We start from the raw sequence: 13621 nt of genomic DNA, 5'->3' as shown, positions 1-13621 counted from the left end.
TACCATGGGATATTGTTTACAATTATGGAAGTTCTCAATAATTTTTTTTTTACTTTTAGCTGAGCGTGGTTGGGCACGCCTTTAATCCCAGCACTGGGAAGGCAGAGGTAGGAGGATCACCGTGAATTCAAGGCCACCATGAGACTACATAGTGAATTCCAGGTCAGCCTGGGCCAGAATGAGATCCTACCTTGAAAAACCAAAAAAAAAAGAAATTAAATTAAAAAAAATAAAAAATAATTAAAAAAACAGCAGGGCATGCTAGTGAATGTCTTTAATTCCCGCACTCAGGAGACAAAGGTAGGAGAATCACCATGAGTTTGAGGCCACCCTGAGACTACAGAGTGAATTCTAGATCAGCCTGGGCTAAAGTACGACCCTACGTTGAAGAACAAAAAAAAAAAGACATCTAGAGGCTGGAGTAATGACCTGAGGTTCAGGTGCATGCCTGCAAAACCTAATGACCAGGGTTCAATTCCCAAGTACCCATGTAAAGGCACATGTATGAAAGTGGCACATGCATCTAGAGTTTGTATGAAGTGGCAAGAGGCCCTGGTGCACCCATATTCTCCCTCTTTCTCTCTCTCTCCCCTTGCAAGTAAATATATAAAATTGTTTTAAAAATAATAAAATAGCCAGGCGTAGTGTTGCACACTTTTAATTCCGGTAAAATCTGGGACTTCATGGACCTCACCCAGGTTGTCTGGGCACAGATAGATGGCAGAGGGCAGCAGGCTTCAGGGAGGAAGTGGGCAAGGCTCAAGGGGCAGAGCGGGTTGTGGGCTCAGCATCATTGGGTCCAGAGGGCTCCTGGGGACCGGGGCAAAGGCTTGCACAATGCAGCAGCAAGTGGAGCAGGGGTCCCCCCTCCCCCAGCAGCCCTGGCTTCTGTAGAAAAGACTTCTCAGGAAGGAGCCATGGTCACCATCATGAGCAGGAAGAGCAGGAGACTGCAGCTCACCGCTGGGGAGAGAAGGGGGGCCGGGACAGGGAGATGTTGTGTGACTCATCACTTGGGCCTGCCAGCTCCCCCTAGTGATGCTGGGCAACACAGGGCCTGGGAAGGCGGGTGGAGTCCCAGCCTAGTCCCTGCACCATAGGAGGTCCATGGCTGGCAGCCAAGACCCAGCACCTGGGGAGGACAAGAGCAATATGCAGTCCGCATCTACGGAGTCACGGAGTCACGGCAGGCTCTGACATCACAAAAAAGATGAAACGTGATCTGAATCTGAAAGCAGCAGCCAGGAAGGGAGGGGAGGGCATTCCAGGCCCAAGGAGGGGGAGAAGCAGAGGCACAGAAACATCTGCCTGGTGCTGGCATGTTACCTGCTGCCCAGCAAGCACAGTCAACGTGAGGCATTACCGCCGTGGTGAATGAGAAGCATCACCATTACAGTAACCTATGGTCACATCATTTACATCTTTTCACCACCATAGTGAATAATGCCTGTTGTTCCCGAGCTCAGATGCAAGAGGGGCCATGGGAGATGAAGGGGCAGTGAATGCTGAGGCTTAGCAGGCCTGATCATGTGTCATGGGCCCAACACCAATCTTGGAGAGGTAAGGAGACTTTGGGTCCCCTTTCCCTGCCAGCCCTGGGGGTCTGCTGTGCTTGGGGGACAGAGAAGAAGCCGTTTGGGGCGTCTTCAGAGACCAGCTGAGTAGGGTGGCTGAAACATAGCTGTAATCCTAGTAATTGGGAGGCTGAGGTATGATGATGGAAAGCTCAAGACTAAGCTGAGCTATGCAGAGACTCTGTCTCAGAAGGCAGGCTGGAGAGATGGCTCTAGCGGTTAAGGCACTTACCTGCAAAACCTAACAGCCAGGGTTCGATTCCCCAGTACCCATGGAAAGCCAGACGCACAAAGTGGTCCATTCATCTGAAGTTCATTTCCAGCAGCTAGAGGCCATGGTGTACCCATTCTCTTTCTCTCTCTCTCTCCCCTTGCAAATAAATATTTAAAATAAATAAATTAGGGCTGAAGGGCTAGAGAGATGGCTTAGTGGTTAAGACGTTTGCCTGCAAAGCTAAAGGACCCAGGTTTGATTCACTAGTACCCATGTAAAGCCAGGTGCACAAGGTGGCACATGCATCTAGAGTTCATTTGCAGTGGACAGAGACCCTAGTGTGCCCATTCTTTGTGTGCTTCTCCCAAATAAATAAATAAAATTTTAATATATTTTTAAAGAGCCGGACATGGTGGGGCACACCTTTAATCCCAGCACTTGGGAGGCAGAGGTGGGAGGATCACTGTGTGTTCGAGGCCACTCAGACTACATAGTGAATTCCAGGTCAGCCTGAGCTAGAATGAAACCCTATCTCAAAAAAACAAAAACAAAAAAATTTTTTTTTTTTTTTTAAGAGAGTAAATGGACTGGAGAGATGGTGGCTCAGCAGTTAAGGCACTTGCCTGCAAAGCTTAACAACCCTGGTTCGATTCCCCAGTACCCAAGTAAAGCCACCTGCACAAGGTAGTGCATCCCCTATGTCTGGAATTCATGTGCAGGGGCTAGAGGCCCTGGCATGCCCTTTCTCTGTCTGCCTATTTCTCTCTCTCTCTTGCTCATAAATAAATAAATAAAATATTGGGAAAAAATAAAAGAGTGAAGGTGTACTAGCTCACACCTTTAATCCAGCACTCAGAAGGCAGAGGTAGGAGGATTGCTATGAGCTGGAGGCCACCCTGAAACTCTAATAGAAACACAGGTAAGCCTAGCACTCAGAGGGTTGAGGAAGGACACCATCCAGTTTGAGGTCAACCTGGGTGAGTTCAAGATCAGTCTTGGGTACATAGTGAATTCAAGGCCAGTCTGGTGTACATAGCAAGACCCTGCCTCAAACAAACAACAACAACAAAAGTCCAAAGCGAGAGAAGGGTCAGTGGGGCACAACTACATGTACATCTTCCTCATCTAAATCCCTGAGGAGACACTGTAAAGTGTAGTGCTCAGCTGAGAGATCATGGCAACGGAGGTTAAAAGTCTCCTGGAAAGGAAGATTCCAGTGGGGGGCAGGCAGAGGTTTGCGGCGTGTTTAAGTATCACAATGAACACTCCCCTGGGGTCTGATGTCTTCTGGTTTTTCTCATCTCTTCGTGATACCCAGCTGTTTGGTTTTTCTATTTTTTTATTTATTTGAGAGAGACAAAGAGGCAGCGAGAGAGAAAAAAAGAATGGGCGCACCAGGGCCTCCAGCCACCGCAAACGAACTCCAGACGCGGGCGCCCCCTTATGCATCTGGCTTCCCTGGGTAGTGGGGAATTGAGCCTCGAACCAAGGTTCTTAGGCTTCACAGGTAAGCGCTTAACCGCTAAGCCATCTCTCCAACCCTCACCTGCTTTTTTTTTTTTTTTTTTTTTTTTACTTATTTGAGAGAGAGAGAATGAGCGCGCTAGAGCCTCCTGCCACTGCAAACGGAACTCCAGACGCGTGCGCCAAACTTGTGCATCTGGCTTTACGTGGGTGCTGGGGAATCGAACCAGGGTCCTTTAGGCTTATGTAGACAAGCGCCTTAACCGCTGAGCCCACCCGCCTGTTTTGGAAAGGTACTAACTGCAGAAAATTGCTCCTGGCTGTGGGTGTGGCTCCACCTGTGTCCAGGTCTCTATCTGCAAAGGATCAGGAAAGTGTCTGCCTGGGTGTACCTGCCTCTGTAACGACCAGCGGTGGACGGCCCACTTGAGCACTTGGGCCTCTCCCCGTGCACCGACGACTCCCACGATCAGGCCGGTGTCCTGGCCAAGTTGCTCAGATGAGCGATGGGGGCTGTGCGGGCTTTTGCCTCCCGGGCCGTCGGTAACGCGGTTCGCCCAGCACCTGGTCTTAACGCTGACGCGCCCATGCGAGGGTCCCCAAAGAACAGGCCACCGCCTGGGCGGAAGCGGCCGCCGCGGGAGAAGCCCCGGCGGCGCGGGCTGCGGAGGAGGGGCCGGGGCGGGGCTCCAGGCGCCCGAGGGGGCGGGACCGTGTCTCTGTGGGCGTGGCCTGTGGTGGGCGTGGCCCCGGGTGAGTCCAGGAGCCGGGCGGGCTGCGCGGGGGGGGAGGGGGCGGAGCAGGAAGGGGCGGTGGCCCTGCCCGGCTTCCGCGTCCCGGTTCTTAAAGCACCTGCCTGCTCCCCAGCCGTTCAAAGGAGCCGCCGGAGCCCCGGGGACTCGGTCCCATGGAGATGCCGCGGGTCGCGGCGGGCGCTCGGGGAGGTGAGGAGGCGGCGGGGGGCGGGGAGGGATCCGATCCGGGGTCGCTTCTCCAAACCCGGGCCTCCCGAGACCCCGCCAAGCTTAGCCCGAGTGCGGGGATCCCCGGGGCGCAGGGGGCGGCCCAGAGCGCGCGGCTCTCGCAGGCCGCGATCGCCTTCTGTCACCGGCGGCCAAAGAGTCTCCCAGCAACTTTTCTCCGCGTCGGGTCACCCCAGAAACTTGTCTTCCTTCGTACGGGACGCCCGACCACGGGTCTTGCGCCTCCTGGGCCTGGCTTCTCAATATAGGATGGGCGCTGGGGAAGCCCCGGGGGCCCCCGAGCGCACCCTTCCAACCCCAAGTTTCCTCCTGAGAGCCCCGCCCCTGCCTTCTAGGGCACCGGGGTTGTGGTGAAGATGGGTTTGGGGTGGGGGGGTGGAGTCATGCCAAGTTGAAATTCTTGTGTCACTGATTTAAGAGCTAGCTGACTTTGAGTAAGTTCCTACTGGCCGTGCCTCAGTTTCCCCTTCTATAGAATACGAATGATAACCCCTAGCTGAGAGAGTTTTGAGAGCACAAGGAGCTCACACGTAAAGATGGCTTGGCCACCGGTTCAGTGCTTGTTGCCTCATCCTGTTGGGTGGGGCGTAGGGGGTGAGGGTGAAAGAAAGCCACATTGGCCATTCTCTGTCCCTAACTCTGGTTTGTTCAGTAGGACCTGTGAGGGGCGCCTTCCAGGAGTCTGATATATGAGTGGCCCCTGTGGAGTGAGGCCCACCCAGGAAGCCTGCCCACCATGAGTCTCTGGAGTCTTGAGGACAGCCGCAGCGGCCAGGGTAGCCCCCAGCTTGCCCAGGAGCCTGTGGCTGAGGAGTTACTGACTTCTGAGCTGCAGATGAAGGTGGACTTCTTCCGGAAGCTGGGCTACTCATCCTCAGAGATCCACAGCGTCCTGCAGAAGTTGGGGGTCCAAGCAGACACCAACACAGTGCTGGGGGAGCTGGTGAAACATGGCTCGGCCACTGAGCGGGAGCACCAGGCCTCGCCGGACCCCTGCCCTCAACTCCCTCTGGTGCCCCGAGGTGGGGGCACCCCCAAGCCTTCCACCGTGGAACCCTCCCTCCCAGAGGAGGACAAGGAGGGCAGTGACCTGAGGCCAGTGGTCATCGACGGCAGCAACGTGGCCATGAGGTATGTATCAGTACTGTGGAAGGAGGGTAAATGGGGTGGTGGTCGCGGTGTGTCTGCTGCAATGTAGTAGAGCTTTCTGTAAATCTTATGACTTGAAATGGGTTTTCTTTTTGCTTTTTTAAAATCTTTTTATTTATTTATCTATTTGAGCCGGGTGTGGTGGCGCACGCCTTTAATCCCAGCACCTGGGAGGCAGAAGTAGGAGGATCACCATGAGTTCAAGGCCACCCTGAGACTACAGAGTGAATTCCAGGTCAGCCTGGGCTAGTGTGAGACCCTACCTCAAAAAAGCAAAACAAATTAAAAGAAATATTTATTTATTTGGGGGGGGGGCAGGTAGAGCAAACAAGAGAGAATGGGCATGCCAGCGTCTCTAGCCACTGCATACAAATTCCAGACACATGTGCCACCTTGTGCATCTGACTTACACGGGTTTTGTGAAATCGAACCTAGGTCCTTAGGCTTCACAGGCAAGTGCCTTAACTGCAAAACTATCTCCAGCCCTTTTTTTGATGTACAGCCTCGTTCTAGCCCAGGAATTCACTATGTAATCTCAGGCTGGCCTCAAACTCACAATGATCCTCCTACCTCTGCCTCCCAAGTGCTGAGATTAAAGGTGTGTGTCTCACCATGTCCGTCTTCAAGTGGGTTTTCTAGGAATGTCAGGAAGGAAAACACAGGAGCTCATAGCCTGACCCAGAGTCACACTACTAGTAAGTGGGGAGTAAGGATTCAAACCCAAGGCCTTCTATGCCCGGTGCTCATCTTCTGCTGGAGTCTCTCCTGAGGCTAGCCCCCTTGGTCTCAATTCCTCACCTGTGATATGAGACCCAACTGTGTCAGCGATTTGCCTGTGGGCTCCAGCTCTCTGGGAGCCAGAGGCTTCATGCTCTGAGCCATTTCCTTATCTGTAAGCTGGGCTGACCCACTCCCCAGGTGGCCCTTGTGGGGAAAGAATGCACAGAACCTGAGGCATTGTAAGTGCTCAGAAAGTGCTCAAGTGTCATTCTTAACCTTTTTTATTGTGTGTGTGTTTATCTGCATGTATATGAGGCAGGTACGTGTGTATGGGCGTGTGCATGCAACAGCCCACGTGTGGAGCTCAGAGGACAGCCCTGTGGCGATGGTTCTCTTCCACCTTGTTCGAGTCAGGGTCTCTTACTGATTACCACTGGGAAGGCCAGACTAGCTGGTCCTTGAGCTTGAGAGTCTCCTGACTCCATCTCCTATTGCTGTAGGTGTGTTGGGATTACAGGGTTAGGGTTGGAACTCCAGCCAGCTGGTTGGGGAACACATACCTTTAACCACAGAGCCATTATTGTTATCATTATCCAGTGGCTCTGGGACCTTCTTGTCACAGACTTGGGCTCCCACGGGAGCAGGCTTAGCTACTTAGGCTTGTTGACTGGATCTGGTTCTCCATGGGAGTGGGGGCATGGGGCCAGATGCTGTGGGTTCAAGTAAGCTCTGATGGGAACTGTGCTGATTGAGTTGAACCTGCCCAGACTGGACCAGTCTCTTTGGTGGAGGCGGAGGTGGGGGGAAATCAAGTCCCCAGTGCCTGCTTCCTATTCATGTCTCACAGGGAATGGGGTAGAGGTGGAGGGTGAGGCCTGACTGCCGCTGACCTTAAGGAGCCCGGACTTCTCCCTTCTATCCAGGCCACACCCTCCAGCCCTGCTTTCTCCCATTCCCTGCACAGTGGACTGGTGAGTCAGGACTGGGTGGAACACGCCCAAGGAAAAGTTCCTGTTGGCAGGGCCAAGGGGAGACCCCAGGAACAGGAGCGGAAGGAGGATAGGGCTCCTCCTCTGCTGCTGCTACCCTCGGTAGGCTGCCCTAAACTGTCATGACATCACTCTTTTCCTTACCTGCTGTGTGGCCCCGCCTACCACCTGTCCAGCTGAGCCAAGTGAACTGTCCAGCTGGGCCTGTCCTTGCTCAGCAAGTGTACTGGTGAGCCCTGGTCTACCAGCTTTGGGTCAGCCTTCACATCTCTGAAATGGGCTGATCCTAGAGGCTGAGACATGCTGGCTTCCATGCCAGAGGGCAGCAGATCCAACCTGTGCTCTTGAGAGCCAGAGTCCCCTGGGGAGCTCCAGCTGGAGCTGAGCTAGCGCTCCGAGGGTCTGTGATTCTTCCTCACGGGGCGGGGGAGGGGGGCATGGGCTGGTGGTGGTGAGTCCTGTAGGCAGCCATGTGCTGTGTGTTTGTATACTGGCAGAAAGAGGAAGGGCCCTGATGGGCACTAATACCAAGAAAGAGCCACTGCCTGCTTGCCGGCTTGCCTGCTGGGGGTTTCTGAGCTGAGGCCTCCAACGGCAGGAGGGGAATTCCAGCCTCACACTTCCTGTCTCAGCCTAAGCTTGGTTATTGCCCGGCTACCCCCTCCCCCAAGGGCAGGCCGACTAGCCCCCACCATATGCAAATCGTGGGGAAATTTACCTCTGTTTCCTTCTAAGGGAATTTTCCTCCGCTGGCAGGGCCCAGCCCAGGCAAATCTTTTCACCTGGGAGGCTGGCTCAGCCCTGCCCTCTGTGTTGGGGTGGGAGCTGGTGAGCTGTAGCCTACCACATACCCATCCCATTAGTCTGGGTGGCCAGGCTAGAAGCCCTGACCTTCGGGCTGGCAGGATATTGTTTTTTCTGGGCCACACAAGCTTCCTGAATTGCAGTGAGCTGTCCAGGAGCTCTGCCTCCAAGAGCAGGTTTCTCTGACGACCTGCTGAGGGAACATTCCAGGTGCCAGCCCTACTTAGAGCAAGGTTTTCCCCCAGCCAGGATTTTCAGTACCCAGATGTAGTATGTGCCTCGAGATGCCAGGCTTGATGTTGCTGGCCCAGGAAGGACACAGGCTTATGGAGAGGGGCAGGCACACCCGGCCCAAGGAGCCATGCCACAGGTGGTGACCACACCACAGTCTGGGAGACACCAGTATGGGCCCCAGGAAGGTGTGAAGGAAGCAGCGCCTGGCATTATGAAGTCCATATCAGGGACCAGTCCTGGCAGGTTGGGGAAGGCTTCTTGAAGGCAGTGACACATTCTGGAAGTAAGAGCAGGAGGATCCGGACACGTCACTTCTGTTCCCAGCCTGCGCCTCCCTCTCAGCACACATCATTCAAAAGAGCTTAGGAGCATTTTTCTCCCAAATAAATTTCAGGTCTTAGAGACAGGAGGGCAAACCCAGTGGCCCTAGACCCGGGTTCAGTTTCTGCTTCTTACCATGAGCCAAGTGACCTCGGCCAAGTCTTGGAACCTTCCTGTGTTGCACAATGAAGCGATGGTCCCTTTGGGATCAGCACCCCCTTCCTGGCTGCCAGCGTTCGTATAGTCTTGAGCATCCACACAGTGGTTAGAAGCCACTGGTTCTAGGTCAGCTTCTGCTGTGTGACCTTGATGACTAAGTTACCCTCTCTGGGCCATCTAAACAGGGGAAAAGGGATGGTAATGGTGGTACTATCCTCATGGGCTTGCTGACAGTGTAGCCTGGAGCCAGGCTTGTAGCTCCCAGAAAATACTAATTCTTGTAAGCAGGCTTTCTGATGGGAGGGGAGAGTACCAGGAAGTGGCTGAGTGTTGCCTTAGGGCTGGATTTTTGTCTCCTCTACAATTAGAGGCCTTCAGACCCTGGGCCTCACCTCTCAGGTAGCCTCCATGTTCCCTCCAACTGTCCACCTTCCACTCCACCTTCTCTTGGGCCTCCAGCTAGCTCCCTCTAAAACACCCACAGGATGTGGTCTGCGTGGACTCACCACATTTGCGTAACATTTATTCTGTTTTATTCACCAAAATGAAAGTCTGAGTTGCTTGCTGTGGGGCCAGTGAGGGGCAGTGGCTGTTGAGGAAGGAGCCCCAAGCCCTAGTCCCGCTCTGACCCTCCCAAGAAGTCTACTTTGCCTGCCAGCCAGCCATCTTTGGCCTTAAGCCTAGGGGAAAGCTGTCTGCCTGACATGCGTGCCTGAGGAAGCTGTGCCCACTGGGTCTATATTCCGAGGGACAAGCTGAGCCAGGACCCCTGTGCATGGGAGGAGGGGTGTCTCGGAGGCCCCATGGGAGTAAAGCAGAATCCTCCACTGCCTTCCTGACATCTTTCTGCTTGGGGCCATACCACCCTGAGGGACTGAGGAGAGCACTGTGGGGGCAGACTTGGAATGAACTGGTGTCTTGGGAGGAAAAGAAGTGGCCTTTCACTTTCACACTGAAAGACTCTTGGGATACCTCCTGGCCCTGTCATCTCCTGTCCCAAAGGAAGGGTAACTCCCAAACCCCTTCCCTGCACCCTCTGGAGGTCCTGAGACCTGTGACCTAGCCTAAACTTTAATCTGGAACCATCTAGTTTCTCCCATTTATCAGGCCTGGTGCTTCCCCCACCCCCTCCACAGCAGGCCTGCTGACGAGGGTGTGAGGGAGGGGAGGTGACTCAGTCCGTCTGCGCACATCTGTGTCCCTGTGGTCCCAGCAGCCTCTGGGTGGGGCAGGTACCCCATGTCACCTTTCTATCTCCTTTCCCCACCTCCAGGCATGTTGCAAGTGGCCCGACCCTCCCCCAGTGTGGGGAGCCAGTGTGGCCAGATTCCTGGGTGGATCCTAGATTTCAGGATATGGGATCTCAGGGGAAGTCCCAGCCCAGGCACCAGGCACTGTGGGAACTAGGACCAGCCCCACAATCAAAAGGCCTGGGGCCCCACTGGCAGAGGGCCACCTGCTCATCCCTGCGGCTGCCCAGTAAGGCCAGGCAGGGCTGGGACCCAGCTTCCCACCCATTTCTACTCAAGCCTGGTGATAATAAGCCAGTTGTCCTGTGGGTTAACCTGACACTCTTCACCCTCCCAGCCACGGGAACAAGGAGGTCTTCTCCTGCCGGGGCATTCTGCTGGCTGTGAACTGGTTTCTGGAGCGGGGCCACACGGACATCACAGTGTTTGTACCATCCTGGAGGAAGGAGCAGCCTCGGCCCGATGTGCCCATCACAGGTTTGTGTGCCCTCAAGAAGCAGGATGACCTCACTGTCCCAGGGACTCTCTTGTGCCCCAAAAGTCCTGGGACAAGGCTGCCACCTTCTAGGCCACATGCAGAGACTAGCATGTCTATTGGCTTTTGTTGTCCTCAAAGCTTGGCTTTGTATAAGAGTCACTGGAAATTGTCAACTTGGGGCTCCTCCCTCATCCCTTCTGGTGAGTTGTCACCTTTGAACATCCTCAGTGGCAGAGGGGTCATGTACCTTAGTGGTTGGGGTTGTAGATGCTGGGCCCAGCCATCCAGGGTTAGAAGCCTGGACTCGTGACCTGGGCGAGAAGCTCAAGCAGCCCTACTCTGAGCTGTCCGAGGCTGTTGAGGGAGTGGGGGAGTTAGTAGAGAAATGCTTAGGATCCCCATGCATGAATGCTCAGTATGTGTTAGCCCTCACAAGAGTCCCGCCCTTGTGGGCAGTGACAGCAGTTTTTCTCCAGAAGTCTGCAGATCTGGACCAGGCTAGCCAGGCTGGGGGCTTCAGGGAGAGCAGCCCTTCCAAATGGAGCTGGGACCTTATCCTGTGTATGTAAAGGACAGACATGATACTTCTTCATGGACTCCTATATGGAGTGGCCGGGCACAAAGCCAAGGCCAAAGGGCAAGCAGAAAAGCCTTGCTGGGCTCAGAGCTCTTGCTGATCATACCAGTCTGTGCACTGGCGCTCTTGGTCTGTGGACAGTGGCCTCTACATAGCTGGTTTCTGCCCTTGTGATCTGGCAAGACCAGCCCCTTAATCTGGCCACTAGGAGGTGAAGGTGGCCTGCAGGCTTGGCTCAGGGTCCCCGTGGGCCCTGATCAGCCCCCTCCCCCTGCAGATCAGCACATCCTGAGGGAGCTGGAGAAGAAGAAGATCCTGGTGTTCACACCATCACGGCGTGTGGGTGGCAAGCGGGTCGTGTGCTATGATGACCGCTTCATTGTGAAGCTGGCCTTTGAGTCTGACGGCATCGTGGTCTCCAATGACACGTACCGAGACCTCCAGGGTGAACGGCAGGAGTGGAAGCGCTTCATCGAGGAGAGACTGCTTATGTACTCCTTTGTCAATGACAAGTACGTTCTTTGCTTGGGGACCAGTGGTCTGGGGTTCTCTTGAGAGGGGTACTGGGCATGGACTGTGCTGGCCCTATAGCCACAGGGTCATGGGGATGAGAGAGACAGAGAAGGCTGGGGCCACTGGGCAGGGGGAGAGTAGCTCTTGGGACGGGACTGGTGAGCACCATCCGGCTACCACGCTGCTTGCAGATCCCAGGCATGCAGCCTGATACATAGTCAGCTGGTGGCATTCTCGCCGCCGAGAGACCCCGGCCTGGTGGGTTGCCCCCTGAGCTACACCCTCTGGAATGGAGGATTCCCTCCTCCCTTGCGTTGGCCCCACCAGAAGCTCGGAGGCTTCTGGGGTGCCCTATAGCCAGGCACAGTTTTAGGGCTACTCTCCTGCTCTTCCCAGCTTGTTGGCCATCCTGCCCTCTCCTTGGCACTCATTAGTCCCTCCTGTGTCTGACATGAGAACCCCTTTTCACCCTCTTCAGGTTTATGCCTCCTGATGATCCTTTGGGCCGGCATGGACCCAGCCTGGACAACTTCCTGCGTAAGAAGCCACTTCCTTGTGAACACAGGAAGCAGCCGTGCCCCTATGGTAAGTAAGACCTGTTGTGCCCTAGAAGCCCTCCTCACCCTGCCCTCAGCTCCTCTGCTTATCGAGGCCTGTCTGTGCCCCGATTTCTTCCTCATGGGGACCACCCCCATTAAACCTCACAGCGCCAAGTCCTGTGCCTTTCTTCTTTCCCCTCTGGCCGTGCTTAGAGACCCTCTTTGTTCTTCTCATAGGGAGGAAGTGCACCTATGGGATCAAATGCCGATTCTTCCACCCTGAGCGGCCAAGCCGTCCCCAGCGCTCTGTGGCTGATGAGCTGCGTGCCAATGCCCTCCTCTCGCCCCCCAGAACCTCAGGCAAAGACAAAAGTAGCCAGCAGCCTCCCTCTGCCTGCCAGACCAGCTCTGTGCCCCCAGAGGCCGAGCATAGCAGCCTGGATGGGAAGAAGCAAGGGGCCCGAGTATCCCCAGGACCCCGCCAAGAAGTGCCAACACAGACCTTTGCCCCAGCTGGCAGAAGTCTCCCTCTTAGCGGGGGCAGTGGGAGCGGCTTCGGGCCCACAGACTGGCTCCCACATACCCTGGACTCGCTTCCGTACACCTCCCAGGAATGCTTGGATTCAGGCATTGGTTCCCTGGAGAGCCAGATGTCAGAACTGTGGAGTGTGCGAGGAGGCAGCCTTGGGGAGCCAGCCCCCTCTCGAGGTCCTTACACTGGCTACCGTGCCTACGGATCAGAGCTGCCAGCTGCTCCTGCCTTTCCCGCCTTTGGACGGGCCGTGGGTGCTGGCCACTTCAGTGTCCCTGCCGACTATGTGCCTTCGCCACCCACCTACCCATCTCGAGAGTACTGGTCTGAGCCATACCCACTGCCCCCACCCACCTCAGTTCTCCAGGAACCCCACAGGTCTAGCTCAGGAGGTGGTGGGGCACCTTGGAGTAGGGTGGGCAACCTGGCCAAAGAAAGGGCAGGTGTGTACACCAAGCTATGTGGTGTCTTCCCCCCACACCTGGTGGAGGCCGTGATGGCACGCTTCCCACAGCTCTTGGATCCCCAGCAGCTGGCTGCTGAAATCCTATCCTATAAGTCACAGCACCTCAGTGAGTAAGCCAGGGGGTGGCCTGCAGGGCCCACCTAGCAACCTGGACAGAGGGAGACGTGGAGTAGGCAAGGAAACCTCAATCCAAAGATACTCTTCCATACCGTAGGATTGGTTCTGGCCCCATCCACTCACATGGGTCAGAAGCGATCACCCTGTTGATACACATTGTATCTCTCTCATTTAAGACGCTGCCGGTCAGGCCGTCGGTCCATGGCTGGGGCCCAAACCCTCTTTTCTCTCAGAGGACGGGGAGGGAGACTTGGGGGAAGAGAGGCACATGTCAGGCCCCCACCTCCACCCCGTCCCTGGGATGCCGGCATGGCCGGCAAGTTGGGCACCGTGTGCCTGCTTTCTGAGGCTCCCCTCAAGCCAATGTGGTCTCAACCCTGCTCGCAGGGCATGAGGCTTCATGTTAGTAAGCAAGATGCTTCTTATAACCCACCTCTGTCCACCCATCCCTTTGCCCTACCAGAGGTTGCAAGCCCTCTGTGTCCACCCTCTTCCTACCCTTCCCCACAGGTGGGGGGACATGTGTATGCTGTATACA

At 55.3% G+C, this 13621-nt stretch overlaps 1 protein-coding gene and 1 long non-coding RNA gene across 3 annotated transcripts; one reads left to right on the top strand and one right to left on the bottom strand.

Moving 5' to 3' along the window:
- Positions 1 to 644: 644 nt before the first annotated feature.
- On the bottom strand, positions 645 to 1864 carry LOC123460917. 2 transcript variants are annotated; one of them, XR_006637283.1, is made up of 2 exons: positions 1807 to 1864; positions 645 to 1132 (listed from the first exon to the last, which is right to left on the bottom strand). It is a non-coding gene; the product is annotated as an uncharacterized LOC123460917 (long non-coding RNA). The 2 variants fall into 2 exon arrangements; XR_006637284.1 differs by having other exon boundaries at positions 645 to 963; positions 1807 to 1859.
- A 3063-nt stretch (positions 1865 to 4927) lies between these two features.
- Positions 4928 to 13621, top strand: Zc3h12a (zinc finger CCCH-type containing 12A). Its single transcript, XM_004665212.3, has 5 exons — positions 4928 to 5366; positions 10199 to 10338; positions 11194 to 11428; positions 11908 to 12014; positions 12206 to 13621. The coding sequence occupies exons 1-5, from the start codon at positions 4972 to 4974 to the stop codon at positions 13078 to 13080; spliced, it is 1752 nt and encodes a 583-aa protein (XP_004665269.3). The 5' UTR covers positions 4928 to 4971; the 3' UTR covers positions 13081 to 13621.

The sequence above is a fragment of the Jaculus jaculus genome, chromosome 5 (genome assembly GCF_020740685.1).
Source record: "Jaculus jaculus isolate mJacJac1 chromosome 5, mJacJac1.mat.Y.cur, whole genome shotgun sequence".
Taxonomy (NCBI): Eukaryota; Metazoa; Chordata; class Mammalia; order Rodentia; family Dipodidae; genus Jaculus; species Jaculus jaculus.
This window is presented reverse-complemented; position numbering and strand designations above follow the sequence as displayed.

Bases quoted from the DNA above. Each gene is read 5' to 3' on its own strand.
- Zc3h12a (XM_004665212.3), top strand. From the start codon at position 4,972: ATGAGTCTCTGGAGTCTTGAGGACAGCCGCAGCGGCCAGGGTAGCCCC. The intron at 11,429-11,907 runs GTACGTTCTTTG...CACCCTCTTCAG, and splicing joins TACTCCTTTGTCAATGACAA to GTTTATGCCTCCTGATGATC. The intron at 12,015-12,205 runs GTAAGTAAGACC...TTCTTCTCATAG, and splicing joins GAAGCAGCCGTGCCCCTATG to GGAGGAAGTGCACCTATGGG.